Source organism: Apium graveolens, chromosome 11, assembly GCF_009905375.1.
Source record: "Apium graveolens cultivar Ventura chromosome 11, ASM990537v1, whole genome shotgun sequence".
Taxonomy (NCBI): Eukaryota; Viridiplantae; Streptophyta; class Magnoliopsida; order Apiales; family Apiaceae; genus Apium; species Apium graveolens.
In genome coordinates, this window is record NC_133657.1 from 2,589,394 (window position 1) to 2,607,348 (window position 17,955).

Consider the following 17,955-nt stretch of genomic DNA (forward strand, 5'->3'; position numbering starts at 1 on the left):
ATCCTATGCAAACATATGTGTGTTTTTATATTATTATAATTGTGAGGTATTGATAACCCCATACCTCATACCCCTGCTAATATATTTACTATCAGGGCAAAGGATGAAATATGCAAAGGTATCATGTCCCACAGACACTACTAAGTGTGCCCTCAGTGACAAACTATTAACAATTAATGCAGGAACAAACAATACCCCAACAAGTTGGGCTGCAGGTACTAAATTAATTAAATTTGATAATTACATCACACTTACTTATTCACCCATGTACTGAAATTATAGTAACTAAGGTTCTTATTATTAACATGTTCTTTGCTTTTTGTACCATCACAGCTGAAAGGGCACTTCCATCATCTTTTGGGGCCCCCACGCACAACTGTGTGCACTGTGGCGCCACACTATGGTATGAAGAGCGTATTAAAAGGAACAGGCACACCTCAAACCCACAATTTACATTTTGTTGTATGGAAGGACGTGTGAAACTACCTCTCATGAAAGATCCACCCCCATTGCTCAAACATCTTCTTGGCCCTGATTCTGGCAAGCAGGGTAGCAATTTCAGATGAAATATAAGACCGTACAACTCCATGTTTGCTGTTGTGTCGTTGGGGGTCCAAGTTGATAAATTAATTAACAAGTCAAGAGGACCCTATGTGTTTCGTGCTAGCGGACAGATTTACCATAACACAAGCTCTTTGCTACCGCCAACGGGTAAAAAGCCGTTGTTTGCACAACTTTACATCTATGACACTGATCATGACATTAGTAACAGAATTAACACACTCAAAAATGCGGAAAACACTCCAGCTATTGACGAGAATATATTCCAAGGTTTAACACAAATGTTAGACGAGAATAGCAATTTGACGAGGTCTTATAGAAAGGCGAGGGACATGTTCGAAGCACAGCCCCAAACCACATTTCACCTGCGCCTGCCTGAGGCTCGGACCAGAGATGGTAGACAATACAACATCCCAATAGAATCTGAAGTGGGCGGCTTGATTGTGGGTGAGCTCACTGAGACAAAATTTGAGTGTGACGTTATTGTGCGCCACCGTACTAAAGGAATTACACATATTGATGAGTTGCACCCAAGTTATATGTCCATGGCATATCCACTAATTCACCCTTATGGTGAAGATGGATATAGACTGGGTATACCCTTAGCAGACAGGGGCTCACAAACTTCAAAAAGACATGCATTGACGATGTGCCAATATTATTGCTTCAGGTTACAGCAAAAAGCCAATGAGGGGCATACCTTACTTTTGGCGGGACGGCTCTTGCAACAATATATAGTGGATGCTTACATGGCTGTTGAGCAAGAAAGGTTTAGGTGGGTTCGAACCCATCAAAACGAGCTCAGGACAGAATTATACTCAGGCTTGATGGATGCGGTGCACCATGGGGACTCTGACAGCTCCATAGTGGGGAAATCAGTTATCTTGCCATCATCGCATACTTGGATATCCAGATTTGTTCATCACATTCACATGTAACCCCAAATGGCCAGAGATAAATGACATGCTTGGACTGATCGGGCAAAAAGATGACCGTAATAGAGTTGATATTGTGTGTCGGGTATTTGAGACAAAGTTACAACAACTCATGTACTACATCAAAAAGGAACAACCATTTGGTGAGATAATGGCATGTAAGATTATTGAGCCTATGCATTACCTCCAATTTTTAACAACCTATATTTTGGTACCAATTGAGCTCGCTTTATTTAATCCAGTAACTGGGAACACGCCTCTAGTATTCTAATAGTATTACAATTTTTTATGCAGGCTTATATACCATAGAATTTCAGAAAAGAGGTTTGCCCCATGCGCATATACTCCTTTTTTTTCACCCGTCAAGGAAGAATCCTTCACCGGAATATATTGACAGCATAATAAGCGCAGAGTTGCCAGACATCAATGTCGACCCCGATGCCTATAATGCAGTGAAGAAATCTATGCTTCATGGGCCATGTGGTCAGGCCAACACATCCTCTCCCTGTATGCTCCAGGAAAAATGCAATAAGTTTTTCCCAAAAAATTTTAATGAGACCACCACAATTGGAGAAGATGGCTACCCAATTTACAGGCGCGGAAATACAGGCATTACCATTGAGAAAAAGGGCATACTTTTGGACAATCGTTTTGTCATCCCTTATAACAAAAATTTATTGGTCAAGTTTGATGCTCATATTAATGTGGAGCTATGCAACAGTGCAAGGTCGATAAAATATTTATTCAAATATATTAATAAAGGGCCAAATAGAGCAACTGCAGTGATTGAGACTACCAACGAAAGGGATGAAATAAGAGCGTATCTTGACTGCAGGTATGTACATGCAAAATTTTGTATTTCTATCTTTCTTTAATACGTGGTACATAGATATTTTATTTTTAATAATAAAAGCATATTATTTAAGGTAATATATATATATTCCACAAAATCAGTCGGCTTACAGGAAAAATAAATTTAGATTTGAAATATGTAATCATCACAATTTCATGCTAGTATGGTAAATAAAAGATTTATGATTTACCATTGTTCCTCGTTACCAATGATATGGCATCTATATCTAAATCTCAGGGTGATATGAAAATATGAACCATTTTGGTACAAGTAACTGTAGACATATAAAATTTAACTTGCTTGTATTTTCCAGGCAGTGTTTGGTTTGTAATTTTAAATTTATATCAAAAGCTGAAGATGATCACTTTTAGGCTACCAAACATTACTATGCCCTGGTGTGCAGTGAACTTATGAAAAGAATGTCCTTAAGTATTTTTTAGATGATAATGATCTATTGTGACTCCACCAAATCAGACATAGGGTTCCTGAAAATGAAGCAACATTATTTAAAATATTTATAAAATGCCATGCAAATGCACTTTTTGTTTGAGTTTACGCAACCTAACGGTTCCCTGATAACTTTTGTGTAATATGTTTCTATAATGAGAGTAATAAAATAACATAAATGTTGCTTGAAGGTATATATCAGCATGTGAGGCTTGCTGGAAAATCTTTCAATTTAACATCAACTACAGATACCCATCAGTTGAACGTCTGCCTTTCCACCTTCCTGGTGAGCATACAATAATATTTGAAGAAAACTGATGCATTGAAAACGTGCTCAGTATGCCCGGGATAGAAAAGACCAAATTCACAGAATGGTTAGAGACAAACAAGCAAAATGAAGATGCACGCACTTTGACTTATGCTGAGTTCCCCAAACACTGGGTTTGGAATTCCAAGGGTAAATTATGGACCAGGCGAAAAAAAGGAAAGGCAGTTGGTAGAATCTACTTTGCACATCCATCAAGTGGGGAGCGCTTCTATATGCGTATGCTCCTTAATTTTGTAAAAGGGAGCACCTCATTTGAGTGCATCAGAACCGTAAATGGAGTAACATATCCAACCTTCAAAGCTGCATGTTATGCTTTGGGATTATTGGATGATGATAGAGAATGGGTTGATTGCTTATCTGAGGCTGCAGTTTGGGCAACGGGTAACGAATTACGCAATCTCTTTGTCACAATCCTTATCTTTTTCCATGTTTCCAATGTACCAGAACTCTGGAAAACTCACTCTCAGATACTCTCGGAAGACATGCTTCACATACAACGAAAAAGGTTCCAATTCCCTACCCTCCAGTTAACAACCGCACAGACTGAAGTGCACGCGCTGGTTGAAATTGAAAGCCTCATGCAAAAATTAGGCAAGAGCCTAAAAGACATAGATGGAATGTCACAGCCTGATTCATCACTAACACGAGATATAGGAAACAGATTATTGAACGAGGAGCTGAATTATGATCGAGCCGCTTTGAAGATCTTGCATGGAAAATCTCTGCATGCTTTAAATCATTTTCAAAGAAATGCATATGACGCAATTGTGCGTTCTGTTCAACGTGATGAAGGCAAGCTTTTCTTCATTAGTGGTCATGGTGGTACCGGAAAAAATTCTTATGGAATACAATTACTTCGAAACTAAGATCAGATTCAATGATAGTCCTGCCAGTTACAACCTCGGGGATAACCTCATTGTTATTGCCCAATGGTCGAACAACACACTCCCGATTTCGCATCCCGTTGGATGTCGCCGTAGAATCTACATGTGAGATTAAACATGGTACACAATTAGCTGAACTTCTCCAAAAAACTTCTTTCATTATCTGGGATGAGGCCCCAATGACACACAGACATTGTTTTGAAGCTCTGGACAAGTCCTTGAGAGATATACTAAGTACACGATATGAGGATAGTCGTTCCAAGCCCTTTGGAGGGCTTATAGTAGTATGTGGTGGCGACTTCCGCCAGATACTACCTGTTATCCCACAAGGTGAACGTGCAGATATTATTGATGCCTCGCTTAATTCATCCTACTTTTGGAACACTTCGAAATCTACGAGTTGACACAAAATATGAGGTTGCATAGGGAAGGGGTTGATGAAGTGCACGCTGAAAAAATAGCATCATTTAATAAATGGTTGTTACAAATTGGAGATGGTTCTATGTATGACATTCCAGGACAAGAAATGATAAGGATTCCGCCAGAGTTATACAGGCCAACGGGTGAGAACCCAATGGAAGACATTGTTAATGAGGTATACCCTTCGTTGTTAGAAAATTACAGGGATCCTGCATATCTAAAAGAGCGTGCTATACTTACGCCAAAAAATGAAACAATTCATGAATTGAATGACTTTCTGATGAGCATGATACCAGGAGAAGCAAGGACATATCTAAGCTCTGATAGTGTGTGCAAGACGAGCATTAACACCGATAATGATGATTTGTTGTACCCGACAGAATTTTTAAATAGCTTAAGGTTCAGTGGCATCCCTAATCATGACATACAGCTTAAAGCGGGAACCCCCATCATGCTGCTCAGAAATTTAAATCAGTCAAGGGGGCTTTGTAATGACACGCGGTTAATAGTCACGCGTTTAGGCAAATAGTCAATTCGGGCAGACATCATTTCTGGGACAAGGATTGGTCAAAATGTTACCATCCCACGTATCATTATGTCACCAAAAAATTCTAAATGGCCATTCAAACTTAATAGGCGCCAACTTCCAGTGGCGCCGTGTTTCGCGATGACGATCAATAAAAGCCAAGGACAATCGTTAAAACGTGTTGGCTTGTATCTTCCTTGCCAGGTTTTTACGCATGGGCAGGTGTATGTGGCTCTGTCAAGAGTCACAGAATTACAAGGGCTGGTCATAGTCAATGCTGACAGTGAGGTGGACGACAAAACTCTTATAAAAAATATTATTTATAAAGAGGTCTTCAACAATATTCAGGACCGCACACACGATGAAGGTAAGCCATTTTAAACCGTTACACTTTTCTTTTCTGGCACCGTAATAATATTTCTAAATAACGGCATCACGAAGAAAATCAAATCTACATCTTTTACTGACTAACACTTTTCTAGCTACATGCTTTGTCCCCAAATTAGCATTCATATTACTTACGCCGCTTTATTTGGTTACTGAAACCAACATTTTTACATATTTGGTATTTATGTAGGAAACACGACAGGATGAGTGGTGTTATACAACAGGGCACCCCAACGACGCTTTGTTCACCAGCTAGCTCAGTACCTGCTAAAAAAATTGAAACCGGACCATTGTGAAAGATGAGATTGCTTTGGCCAATTACTTTATGCAATTGTCATCTCCTTTCAGGCATCAATATACTGGCTGACTGAATACATATGTCCCTACACTTTTGCTGGATTAATCCAGTACAAAGGAAGCTTGGTCCCTCAAATTTTGGATTAGTGCATTCACAAAATTGTTCAACTCTCCCTTCAACCAGCTCTTTCATATATATACATAATATACATTATGATGTATTATGTGTGTATTTTGTGTTGATTTAAGGCATACCATCAATTTCAAACTTAGATCTATGTAAATTGACATAGGTTGCATTACAAACAAGCCTAAATTATAGTTGTCTTACTACACTTGTAGTTAGATTTATGTTTCTGTGCAAGACATTGTTATGCATTTATCTTTTTATTTAATGGAAGTCCTCTAATGAGTGGCATCAGCCTACTAATTTATATGAGATTTGCATAGGACCTTCATCACAACAGATGTTCTGCCGACTGTTAAAATTTGTAAGAGGCACGGTTGACATCTGATCCATAATGTCCAGTTTGTGGCGGCATCACCAACAACAGTAGTGGCGATTCTGAGAGGAGTAATAATAGGCATATACATGTGAATGTCTGTTGTTGCTATGTTATATAATTTATGTCCCTGTGATGACGGTATACAATTGAAAATCAAATTCATTATTCGAGTGTTTTTCTTATGCCTTATGTCTTCTTTAGTATCTTCTTTAATTAATTTTGATAGGACATGTCATATTTTGAATTTTTTTTGGCAGGCAAATGGATCAACTATTTTAGATTGCAAGTCTTCATTCACAACAATTGTATTAGTAAAAAATTCATGGCTGGGTAAGCACTTTTTCTAAAACAAGCACACACACGTGTGTGTATTGCAAGTTTATGTAATTTTTTTGTACACTGTGTATATATAGATTGCAATGGATGTACTAAAGATCAAATTTTTATGACATTAACTTGATTGTACATGTTTGAATTATAGTATGGAGTTATTTGATTGACTATTTAAGCCCTTTTTGATGTTAAGTCCTTGCACATGCTTTATTTTTTGGCTATTGGATTGTTTTTAGTGCTTAGTATTAAAACTAAACAGGTTTTTTCCATTGTGCTTAAAAATTAGGATCTTGATTAGCTTCTTTTATCTATTTCCATTGTTTGTGTTTCGGCTGTGAAATCTTGTCATTATGGATGATTTATTTCATTTTAAAATGTGGATTTTTTTTAAAGTTTTATTAAAATTTAGTGGATTATTATCTGCAAATATAGGAAATTTAGGAGCTTATCAATTATGACTAGAATTTTCCTACTATGAGCATTATTTGACCTGTGATCTGTAGCATTTAATTGGTTGAAAACATTTGTCAAATTATATTGAATTTTTATGATTCTTGATCATTAATTTGGCTCAGAAGCATCTAAAAATAACTTAGTTTTTGAAAATTTATAATAGATGCTGAGATGAGCTGCTTGATGTTATACTTATTTCTGCTTTGTCAAATAAAATGAACTTTTTGTACTTAATCAGCTTGCCCGGAAGATCGTTAGCAACAAATCAAACCATTTGGTTGTGCAATGCGCGTTATGCAGATAGCAAAGTTTTCAGTCGCACTCTGCTTGCAAAGGTATATGCTGCAATCTTAGACCACAATTTGCTGCAAATTTCAAGTTTCTGCTTGACACTTTCTAGATACTGAATACATGCTTATTCTCTTGTGTTCTTTTTGACATCTGGATCCTTTGTGTTTCTCAGAGTGCATCAGTTCAGGTACCGACTTTAACCGTGACTTGCTAGATCACATTTTTCACTAGAGAACTATTCATTAATGATGCGTTTTTCTGTGTTTCAGACAGTTGTATGCTTTCCGTATTCAGGTGGGGTAGTTGAGCTAGGTACAACTGACCTGGTGAGTTAATTATAATTCAATTGAGCCAAGTTTAAGTAGCATATATTTTTTGTTTAGCACATTTAAGTTTCCATCAAGTCTGATGTTGTTCCAATATTTTATCCATGTTGACTACCGGATAATCTGTCTTGGCTACCGGATAATCTGCCTTCACAAATTTTGCTTAAAAAAATACTTCATGGAGTTCCTGTGAAGCATAACAATCACTTACTTGAGACGCAAGAGGATAATGGCAAGGAAGGGAAGCTAAAAAGACCAAAAACCAAAATTGATGAAAATCATGTACTAGGTAGCAGAGGGAAGAAAAAGAGAAAAGATGAAGGCGTTGAAGAAAAGGAAAGCTTCTGGAATCAGTGAGATAAAAACTACAAGACCATTTCAGAAGGAGGATATATTGAAAGAAGATGTTAACGTCTCTTAAAGAGGGAAGGATATTATCATAGAAATTCAATGTCCTTGGGAGAAGATTTATTTGTAGAAGTCATGCGTGCAACAAACAATCTCGTGATCACGCCAAAATTGAAGGTTTGGTTTTGTATATTGGTGGTCATGGACCTCAGCTGTATGTTGATTAGAAAATGAGGCCCTTAAGTAGGCTTTTCTAAGTTATTTGCCCTACTAAAGAGCTTCAATGATTTCAACAGTACCTTGATGTGTAATGTTTTTCATATATTAGGAATAATAATTTTTAAGAGGTTCTAAAGCACTATATACATAACTCACTAAAAATTATATATGAAATTAAAAATAAAAAATAAACACCGCGTGAAGCGCGGTAATTTCACCTAGTTTTTTAGAATATAAAACCAAACCAGACATATGACCAAGCCAAATCAGACCATTGAATAACGGATTGCCTCGGTTTTGAACCACGGTTTGTGCTCAATTATTTATTTTTATTTCGTTTTTGTTAAAATTACAACATTTAAGAAAATATAACATAAAGTTTATTATATATTAGTATTATGTATTACATATAAGTATTATTATTAAGTTTAGATAAAACGTTCATATATCTTAATTTAATTTAAATAAATAAACATATGTTAGTAAAACTATGACATATTAACAATTAACTCAAGTTTTTATATATTTATAAAGCAATATGATGCTTTTGATATAATACACATACTCGCATGCACAAAAATATTAATATTTAATCTTAATTTATATTTATATACTAAAACATTTTATATATTAATATGTAACGGTCAGGTTTGGTTTTAACGGTTTTAAAATATTAGAAACCGCAATCAAACCATTTATGTGTAACCAGTCCGGTTTACCGAACCATCACCAACGATTTTGGCGGTTACGATTTATCTTGATTTGAATTATCATGATTCGATCCGAATTAATGATTTGACGGATTTTTTAAACACCTCAAACCCGGACGCATGCATACCGGAGTTATCAATTAGCAAAAAAAATGAATTATATCTCTCATTTATGTTGTGAAAATCGGAAAAGTACAAAAAAAATGGTACTGTAAATAGATACTTCCGCGTGTCGGTGTATGTACGAGTCCAGTTAAAACTGAAATAAGCCCATGGGCTCGGGTACTGAAATGTAAGGTGTCAACTACTGTAGTTAGAGGTTGCTACGAAACAAGTAACAGAGAATCACAATAATACCAATTTCAGTGGTGATAATAACCAGGACAAACAAAATTGATGCTTGTTCCGTTAAATTTCAGTGGTGATAATAACCAGTAGCCACTCAATGTAGACTAAATTGATGCCAATCAGTTCTATATCAGTTCACCTGCATCCCACTTTTCAGTGACTGCAGTTTTATATCAGGCTACTCTCTACACTATACTATATTTCTTCTACTGAAGCTGAAAGCCTGAAAGCCTGAAACCAAGTACAAAATTCGTCCGTTTGGTAACCTGTATTTCATTCGAAATTCTGGATTTGGGCAAATAACAAGTTTCGATGAGCAAAAGAATTTGGTTTCGGATTTCATATTAAATCCAACACATTCAACTATTATTAATACACTGAAAACTTGAAATGGCAACTCATTTAAAAATTCATTATTTAAAATAAAATGCACGTTACCAAACACACTCTCCCCGGTATCGGAAAAAATCAGCCCTTTAATAATCTTATACATTACCACATACATACTCAAAAAAAACTATTTAAATTATCAAGAAATTATAAACGAGAAATCAAGAACATTTTGATCCCCTTTCTTGCCAAGGGGCTGGATCAAACTAAAAATCAATTTATTCTCATACAATAAAAATCAAAACATAGTATTAAAAAAAAAAACTTTGTGTATTGCCACAAACATTTGCATATATATAATAGAACTAACAAATACGAGAAACATTAGGGGTGAACGTAACCCGACCGAACAGCTAAACACATTACGAATAATACTAATAGTAAATCACCTTTACAAGAGATCTCTCACTCTCCTTTAGGTTTATCATCACCACATTCAGCCTTCTCCTTTGGCTTCTCAGCTGCCTTGTCCTTGACTTGTTTCTCCTTTGGCTTCCCTTTCTTTGGTTTCATGAAACAAAAACAAGAGCAACAAGGACACTGAAACAAGAACTTCATCCTCTTCCTCTGCTTCTCTCTACTCACCAACCACTTGATACTTGATACTACTCTTTAACACAAAATGTCTTTTTCTCAATAATAATTGTGCATTACTTTTATCATAGGATTCCTTGTCAATCAATTCTTTTTATTTTTTTTGCAAATATAAACTTTAAATCAATGGTATAGTGGGGTTGGGTATGGGAAAAATGAATATTTCATGCATATGCAAAGCAAACTTTTTGTGGGACCATGTTACCCACTATCATTGAATAAAAACAGGAAATCCCAACTGTTTTTGTCTACACATTAATTTTTACTCTGCTGGCAAGCATATATACACTTAATACACACACAACATTATTATGTACAGTAGTAATAATAATTTTTTTCTTCAGGCATGTCCTGTTTCACCTGTGAAGAATAAACTTGTGACTGTGAGTTACATTATGTGTCGACCCTCCTTCCCGTGGTTCTAAAAAACGGAAATCGAAATTATTAGGAAGAACAATTTTTATAGTAAATAATTAATAATTAATTGAATTAATTAATTAAAACATTAATTAGATGTGTGTACTAAAATATAAAAAAATAGTTTATTAAATTAAATATATTAATTTAAGAAAAAAGTCCGGTTATTAATGGAATGATAAAATTTAATCGACGGAACATATTGGAATATTAAATATAAAAATATAAAAATATTAAATATTTTTGAAAGGTTTAGTAGTTTTAAAACATGACAAGCTAGCAGTGACAGATAATTCATCTGAGCATTTACAGAAAATAAAACTGACACTGAGGTTTTTGAACTAAAAGCTGTCAAATATACAACTTGAAAACACCAAAAAAACAAGAATAAACACTTCCTAACCTGCAAATCCAGAAGTTTCCCGTTAAACTGGCACATGGGGATTGAAGCAAGAATTTTCTAATTTGGACTTGTCTGTAGGCTTAGAAAAATTAGAGGGCTAGTGGGCTTTTTACAGTAAAATCAGGCTTCAACAGCAGCAGAATGAGGTCTGCACATGGGAAATTGATGCAGCCTATCTGTGGGCCACCTGGAACCGTTAAATTCGTCTAATTCGCGAGCCGTTCACGGCTTCATATTCTGTCAACTCGGCACAACACGCGCAGCTATACAGGCCGTTCACGACTTAATTGGCTGTTGAACCGGACCGCCGGAAATTCGGTCCGGTACGGTCGGCCCGACCGTGTGGCCGGCTCTATGTAGTTCTTAAAAATTTAAAATTTCAAGGGTAAAATGTGGTTCGATAAAAAAGATGTTATCTTTCCCGTCAATTATTTTAGCAAAAATAAGTGACAAAATTATCCATGAGGACGGGGCTAGTAAGATTTCAACATATAAAAGAATATATATACTACCTTTGTTTCTTTTGAGTTATCGTTTCATTTTTCTGCAAGCATATAAGATGAATTGATCGTACAAAAAAGTCGTTATCTTTCCCGTCAATTATTTACCAAAAATAAGTGACAAAACAAGAAAGGGATAGTAAGATCTAAAGGTTAAAAACTATTATACTACATAACTACTTCAAATGGAAAAAACAATTAGCTCTCTTTTGAAGAAAAACTTTGTGGGTTCATGTTTGAAAGAGTTACGCCCGGTTCATCAATCTATAACTTCCTGATTTCGTCGATTTTATTCTTGAAAGAATTACGCCTGGTTCATGGTTTTTAAAATTATATAGGTTAGTGTCGAAAAGAGTGTTACTGTTCTTCATGTGTCATGTCTTTGGTACAGATTCTTGGGAAATTGCAAGGTTGTCAAAGTTATTGCCTTGTCTAGATTTTTTGGCTTGCGGAGATGGTACACACGGAGTAACTTTGTGAACGTGCTAATAATACATGTTATCTAGAAATTGTACAAAATATATAGTATTATTTAAAAAAAATTGAACATGTAAGAAATTTTGATTTAATAGTGTTAGTTATAATGATTAGTTATATTAAAAAATGAATTTGATTGTTATTTTAGAATTTCAACACTTATATTTTGTTATAAAGAGATTTTCGTATAACAGTGTTCTGGAGGTTATTGGCCGAAATAAAGATCAAGGGTGGTGTTTTGAGGGCGGAGGAAGGTTGTGTATGGTGGTGGCTGAGCTTGTATGTTGACTCCTCAAAAAAGAATAGGTTTTTTTTTTTATTCTTTGTCAAGTGTCGACTCATGTCTCATATAAGTGTTTACGTACCCTATTTATAGGGATCAAGCCTCACGTAGTTTTTGGGGAACAAGTCACATAGGCTAGGGTTAGGGTTCTACGACCCGTGTAGACCAAGCCCATGACAAAGTCAGGCCTTCAGCCAATTAGTCACGTAAATCTCGACCGGCTCCACACGCTTCCTACAATCTCACGGCATCTCCGCATTTCTTCCCATGATTGCAGGAATACCCCGTGTCGGCCCCGAAATTTACGAGCAACTCAGTCATCTATGAGTCACTTTTCATGTTACACACAAAGTCCTAAAACGCGGGTCGGCCTGGTCGCCTCGGCCCGCACCGCCTTTTTCCTAAATCAATAAACAAGATGTCTTCTTTATTTTCCACAAGATGTGAGCTCATGGGCCCAGCCCGCATATGAGCACCTGATCCCAGCTCGCATGCCGTGAGCCTAGCTTGCATGTGAGAGCCCGGGTTACATGTGGGAGCCCAGCTCGCACATCGCGAGCCCAGCTCACATGTGAGAGCCCGGCTCACATATGAGAGCTCAGCCCACATGTGCTAGCCCAATTCACATATGAATCCTCAATTTTAGCTCACATGTGTGAGGCCAGTTCTTCAATTCACCCTCAGGGACCTGTTTAGGACCCATGACCGAAAGCGGGCATAACAACTACCCCCCAAAATTTCCAGTCGCACTTGTGGGGATAGGAATTTTTTTGCCTGCACCTACGAGAGCGAGCCCACGAGGTCGCACCCGGCCGCCTCGCATGTCTTCCAACGGTCATGAGTTTTGAACCCAGGACAGCTGTAGGACAGCTGGCGTAGGGATTCGTGTCATCTTCTAAGATGGTGACACGTGTCACTTCTTCTTTCTCTCTCTTACCCCCTATAAATATGTGGAATCCTCATTTCATTTCGCTCATTTCCAAGAACACTTAACGAACTGCTGTCCATTTTGCTCAAGGATCTACCACGGCCAAAACAATCATCACCACAAGAACCGTCTACCGGCGGCGATATTCTCCGGCAACAGATTCATCAGGATCTTCATTTGAATCTTCTACATGTACTATTTTGATCCACAATCATTCATTTTCATTCTTGTTTGTTCTTGTGCACCATGCGAGCATACACAACCTGCTCGACGCGACCTCACACACAATCACCAATTGCGATGCGAGCCTGTCGGCTCACATAGACATTTAGGCGCAACCCCGTGTGTGACGTGAGGACACTTAGGTGTGACCCCATATTTATTTCTATTTTTTATAGGGCCACACACTAATATTCACCATCTTTCACAGATGTAGAGTGCGTCTTCAGCTTGCTCCTACGGGTCGTCTCGTTCATCCTCCAACCCGGCTCGCTCTTCAGCCACTCCATCTCCTTTGAACAAATATCCACCCGAGCAGAGGGGCTCAAAGGACTTTGACCTCTCTCTCTGGACACATCAGCCAACCTATTTCTGCCAGCTCTTCTATTACCCCCCAAGGGGCCCTAACATTGCTCGAGTTGAGAACTCGATGCGAGCCGGTGGTTCCGGCTCTCTGAACATCCACCTCGATCCTAACCCTGAAGACTACACCAGGGAGACTAATATTTATGACTGGAGAAATAGACCTTTGGACCTTTCCCAAATACCTGCCCCTCTTGGGATGGAGGAACTTCTACGGTGCGAGCCTGCTCCTATAGACAAAGAGCGAGCAGAGGAGATTTTAAGGGAAATGGCTCAGGAGAGAGAGACTTGCCTTAAGCAAGTTGCAGCCAATGACCTCGACCCTATTTATCTTGACTCTGAATCTACTGATAGTGATCTGGGCAGTGCTTATTATGACACCAATAAAAGGAAAGAGCCTGTTGCCGCAAAATATCCCATCTTCGGACTCTAGGGTGAAAAAGATGACTCATATTGGTCTTATGATTCTCCAAAGAGCGAGGAGGTGGAAGATGTGAAAAGCCAGGTCAACATCTGCAACTACAAATATATCCCTGCGGCTTCTCCTGAACCGTATGTGCCTCCCTCTCAGCGCAAGCTAGAGGGCGAGATCATTTTTAGAAAGCAGATCATTCCGGACGGGGAGGAGAGCTCGACCTCGGTCGAAGAGGAGACAAAAATTCTTGCCTGTCGTGACCTCGCATCTTCCCTCACTCAAAAGTAACTGGCCGAAATTATTGACCAATTGTAGCTCGAGGGTCATGTTATTTTGCCCAGGTCGCACATGCGATGCTACAGGTTCAACCATCCCGAGAACGGGGGCAGGGTGCCACACATGGTTCTCTTTACCTTCCTGATTAGGCTAGGGATTTCTTCTCCTCTTCACCCATTTATCAAGGATGTTTGCGAGTACTACCAGCTCGCTCCACTTCTGATTAACCCGAATGGATACAGGACCGCTATCGCTTTGTACATCATATATCAAAAGCGTGGGTTTCCTCCTCTTACCGCGAGGCAGTTAGGCTGTTTTCTCAATTTGAAGCATTCCTCAAATGACTTTGGGTACTTATACCTATATGCATGGCCGTGCTACAACAAGAAGAATCTCATCCACAACGGGACGAGCAATTCAGGGAAATGGAAGAGCCCCTACTTCTATATTCATGAGGTGCCTCGAGTCCAAACTCACTTCTACTAAAACCCATGTAATACAAGTTTTTTCTGGCCGCATCTCCTTTCCTTATAGTAGTATATTCTAATAATCACACTTTTTTTATTACCAGCCACCCCGCCTCGAACTGTCCTTCAAGGGCAGGAGAAGATAAACGCGGACAGCCTCCTTGAGCTCCCTCTATCGGACAGAGATATCCGGAAACTAATAACTACCTCGAACCTGGTCGAGTGTGGGTTCTTGAAAGAGGGAGTGAGGCTGACTCCTGTTAGTCGCTACACACACGCTAAATTACACGCCAGTATACGCGATCGCAAGTAATATAGAATAAATTCTAGTTCGTTCTCACAGGGATCAACTAAGGTTAATTTCAATCAATGTATCTATGCAACACTAGTATGGTTATTATCCAATGCTAAGACGAATAACAAATTGAGGTGATTTATACTAAATTAACTAAGAGATTATACTAAAGAATATAAACTAAGAGATTAAAAAGGTTTGAATAATATATGACACAAATATGGGATTCTAACTTTATTAAATACTTCATTCAATAGACTTTTCGTTCTTAACCTTAACATGCAGTGATGATGACACTAATCAGATAACACGAAACTGATAAACGCCAACTTTCGTTGTACGCATACCATACCACCAGACATCCACAAAAGAGATGAAAGATGAATAGACACCAATTATATTGAGACCCTATATGTCTATAGAATTTGACAACATAACGATTTAATGCACAAGTTATCTTTTGCGATTACATAGGGCAAGTAAAATGGTTAAAATTACCTACGAATCATGCATATCACATACATGAACCTATGCTAGCATGGGAAGTTCTAAACCCTTAAATTCACTTTCACTTCATTAAGAATTAACACATTGTCTTATAAGTTCGCGACACTTATAAGACGATTAAGCACAACAAAAACTAGGTTATCATACAATCACCACACACTAAGGTATCGAAATGAATTAATTAAAGAAATCCATAAATAAATCCGTTAGAACCCCACGATAATGATTAGCCCATATTCGGACTCATCATCAACGTGGGTTCAAGAATAAGAAAACTAGCATCCAAAGTTATAACTTAAAACACAGAATCACAAGTATAAACTAGATCTTCCTCGCCTTGGTTGAATTGTGCTCTACAGTCTTATTATGCCTTCTCCTTAGCTCTGGTCCGTCTCCTCCTAAAAAATGAGCTTTATTTATGTATATATATACTGTAGAATTAACCAGGACTTCAAACTCTCAAAATCCCAATAGAAACAGAATTCTGTCACCTCGACCTGGCGCGGCCGCGCTTTGCTTCAGCACGGGCGCACTAAGTTTTTGTTTCTTGGGCGCGGCCGTGCGCTACTTCAGCGTGGGCGCGCCGTCCTTCTGGATAAAATTCTGATTTATTTTCTCCTTGTTGATTTGAGCTGGTCTTTTCATGAGCCTTTATTTGAGACACCATCCTAACACCAAATTAGCACTAAAACCATGTTAATTCACCTGATTACCTGGAAAATGTCTGCAATGCAAAAACACGTTAAAAACACTAACAACTTTACTACAAAACACTAATTCAAAGGTTTACGGAGCGTTATAAAGTGTCATAAATGCCACTCAACATACCCCCAAACTTGAATCAATGCTTGTCCTCAAGCATAAACAGACTCAAAGAACAAGAAATAAAAATACATTAATGCAAACTATATGAATGCAACGATCCCCGTAGAATAACTAAACCAATCAACAAGCAACATCTCAGCAAACGCACTTATTCGCACAAAGATCAATCAAACCCCACAAATCAACTTACAAGCCAGAAATGTGCATGTGTGCAAATGCTTATAGATATGTTATCACAACTAGATCAATAATCATGACTCACTAATCATCAAGGCAATCACAAGGTTATAAATAGAATAAAGGCTAAACTCAAAATAACTTATAACACTTCTATTCTTATATAAGAGTTTTACATGGATTCATGCTTTTATTCTCAACACAAAAATAGCACAAATATGCTTATTTGACCGTGCAATGAGTGAGGTCCACAAAAGACTTATACAATAATATCCATGTAGCGAGCGTTAAGTTAGTGGATCCCAGACTATAAAAAGCCTTAGATCACTAGGCATAAAGTCCCCTAAGAACTTAATAACTCAAGTATTAAATAGCCCACTCATGATCAATTATGCATAAACACATATATTTTTTTCTTTCTTTTTTTCTTCTCTTTTTTTTTTATTTTTTTTTCACAAATTTTTGAACGAGTGCGTTTTGCTCCATCTCATTCAACCCTAGACTACTCATATAAAATGAGCTGGCTACTAGCCATTTAACACCTAGCCACAACAACTACCAATGAAATCCAATTTTCTCCAATTTTTAAATATCCATGTTATTTTATTATTAAGAGAATATCCTAAATTCTAAATATAAACAAGCGATTAAACCTCGAAAAACAAATAAACCATGACCATGATCTAGCCCTCAAGCAACCTATAAAACTTAGTGGAATATATTTGTCTCTAGCATGCAAATCAACTCGATAAGACTTAACATCACTAAATACGACATCACTACACTAGCATCAGTATCACAAATCAATCGGTAAAATCATCTAAGGGATCATGTTATTATGTAAATGCATGAAACTATATGAACTAATTATCATAAAAACCACAAAAATAATAAAAAAACTACTACATGGCAAAGATGTAACTATATGAACTAAACTAGCTTGAATATGCAAACTACATGCGACTCACACAAAACACATACTCCTTAATTACTACCCTCAAACTTAAAATATTCACTGTCCTCAGTGAAGGTAATAGCAAGGAAACAGGCATACCTAATCCGAAGCAGGATCATCACCCTCAAGGGGTAGAGTGTCAGGAGTGTCTGGAGGTTGATACACCGAGTCCTCACCGAATACTGGCCACTAGATATCAACTCATGTGGCTCTGAAAGCAGTCCCCAACGTCTGGGTGAGGTCATGTAAAAACCTATTATGAATGTCATGCATCGCATCCATCCTCCTAGCT

The 17,955-nt window shown here is 37.6% G+C and overlaps 3 protein-coding genes across 3 annotated transcripts; all 3 read left to right on the forward strand.

The window, feature by feature from the left end:
- The first annotated feature begins 1,524 nt into the window (after positions 1 to 1,524).
- Positions 1,525 to 3,990, forward strand: LOC141697601 (uncharacterized). The gene is made up of 3 exons (XM_074502063.1): positions 1,525 to 1,654; positions 1,791 to 2,331; positions 3,135 to 3,990. Exons 1-3 carry the CDS (start codon positions 1,525 to 1,527, stop codon positions 3,988 to 3,990), a joined length of 1,527 nt encoding a protein of 508 aa, XP_074358164.1.
- An 11-nt stretch (positions 3,991 to 4,001) lies between these two features.
- Positions 4,002 to 4,412, forward strand: LOC141697602 (uncharacterized). Its single transcript, XM_074502064.1, has one exon. It carries the CDS (start codon positions 4,002 to 4,004, stop codon positions 4,410 to 4,412), a length of 411 nt encoding a protein of 136 aa, XP_074358165.1.
- Positions 4,413 to 4,420: 8 nt separating this feature from the next.
- On the forward strand, positions 4,421 to 4,957 carry LOC141697605 (uncharacterized). The gene has a single exon (XM_074502082.1). The coding sequence runs from the start codon at positions 4,421 to 4,423 to the stop codon at positions 4,955 to 4,957; it is 537 nt and encodes a 178-aa protein (XP_074358183.1).
- The last annotated feature ends 12,998 nt before the right edge of the window (positions 4,958 to 17,955 follow it).

Bases quoted from the DNA above. Each gene is read 5' to 3' on its own strand.
- LOC141697605 (XM_074502082.1), top strand. From the start codon at position 4,421: ATGAGGTTGCATAGGGAAGGGGTTGATGAAGTGCACGCTGAAAAAATA.
- LOC141697601 (XM_074502063.1), top strand. From the start codon at position 1,525: ATGCTTGGACTGATCGGGCAAAAAGATGACCGTAATAGAGTTGATATT. The intron at 1,655-1,790 runs GTAAGATTATTG...TTTTTTATGCAG, and splicing joins ATTTGGTGAGATAATGGCAT to GCTTATATACCATAGAATTT. The intron at 2,332-3,134 runs GTATGTACATGC...AAACGTGCTCAG, and splicing joins AGAGCGTATCTTGACTGCAG to TATGCCCGGGATAGAAAAGA.
- LOC141697602 (XM_074502064.1), top strand. From the start codon at position 4,002: ATGATAGTCCTGCCAGTTACAACCTCGGGGATAACCTCATTGTTATTG.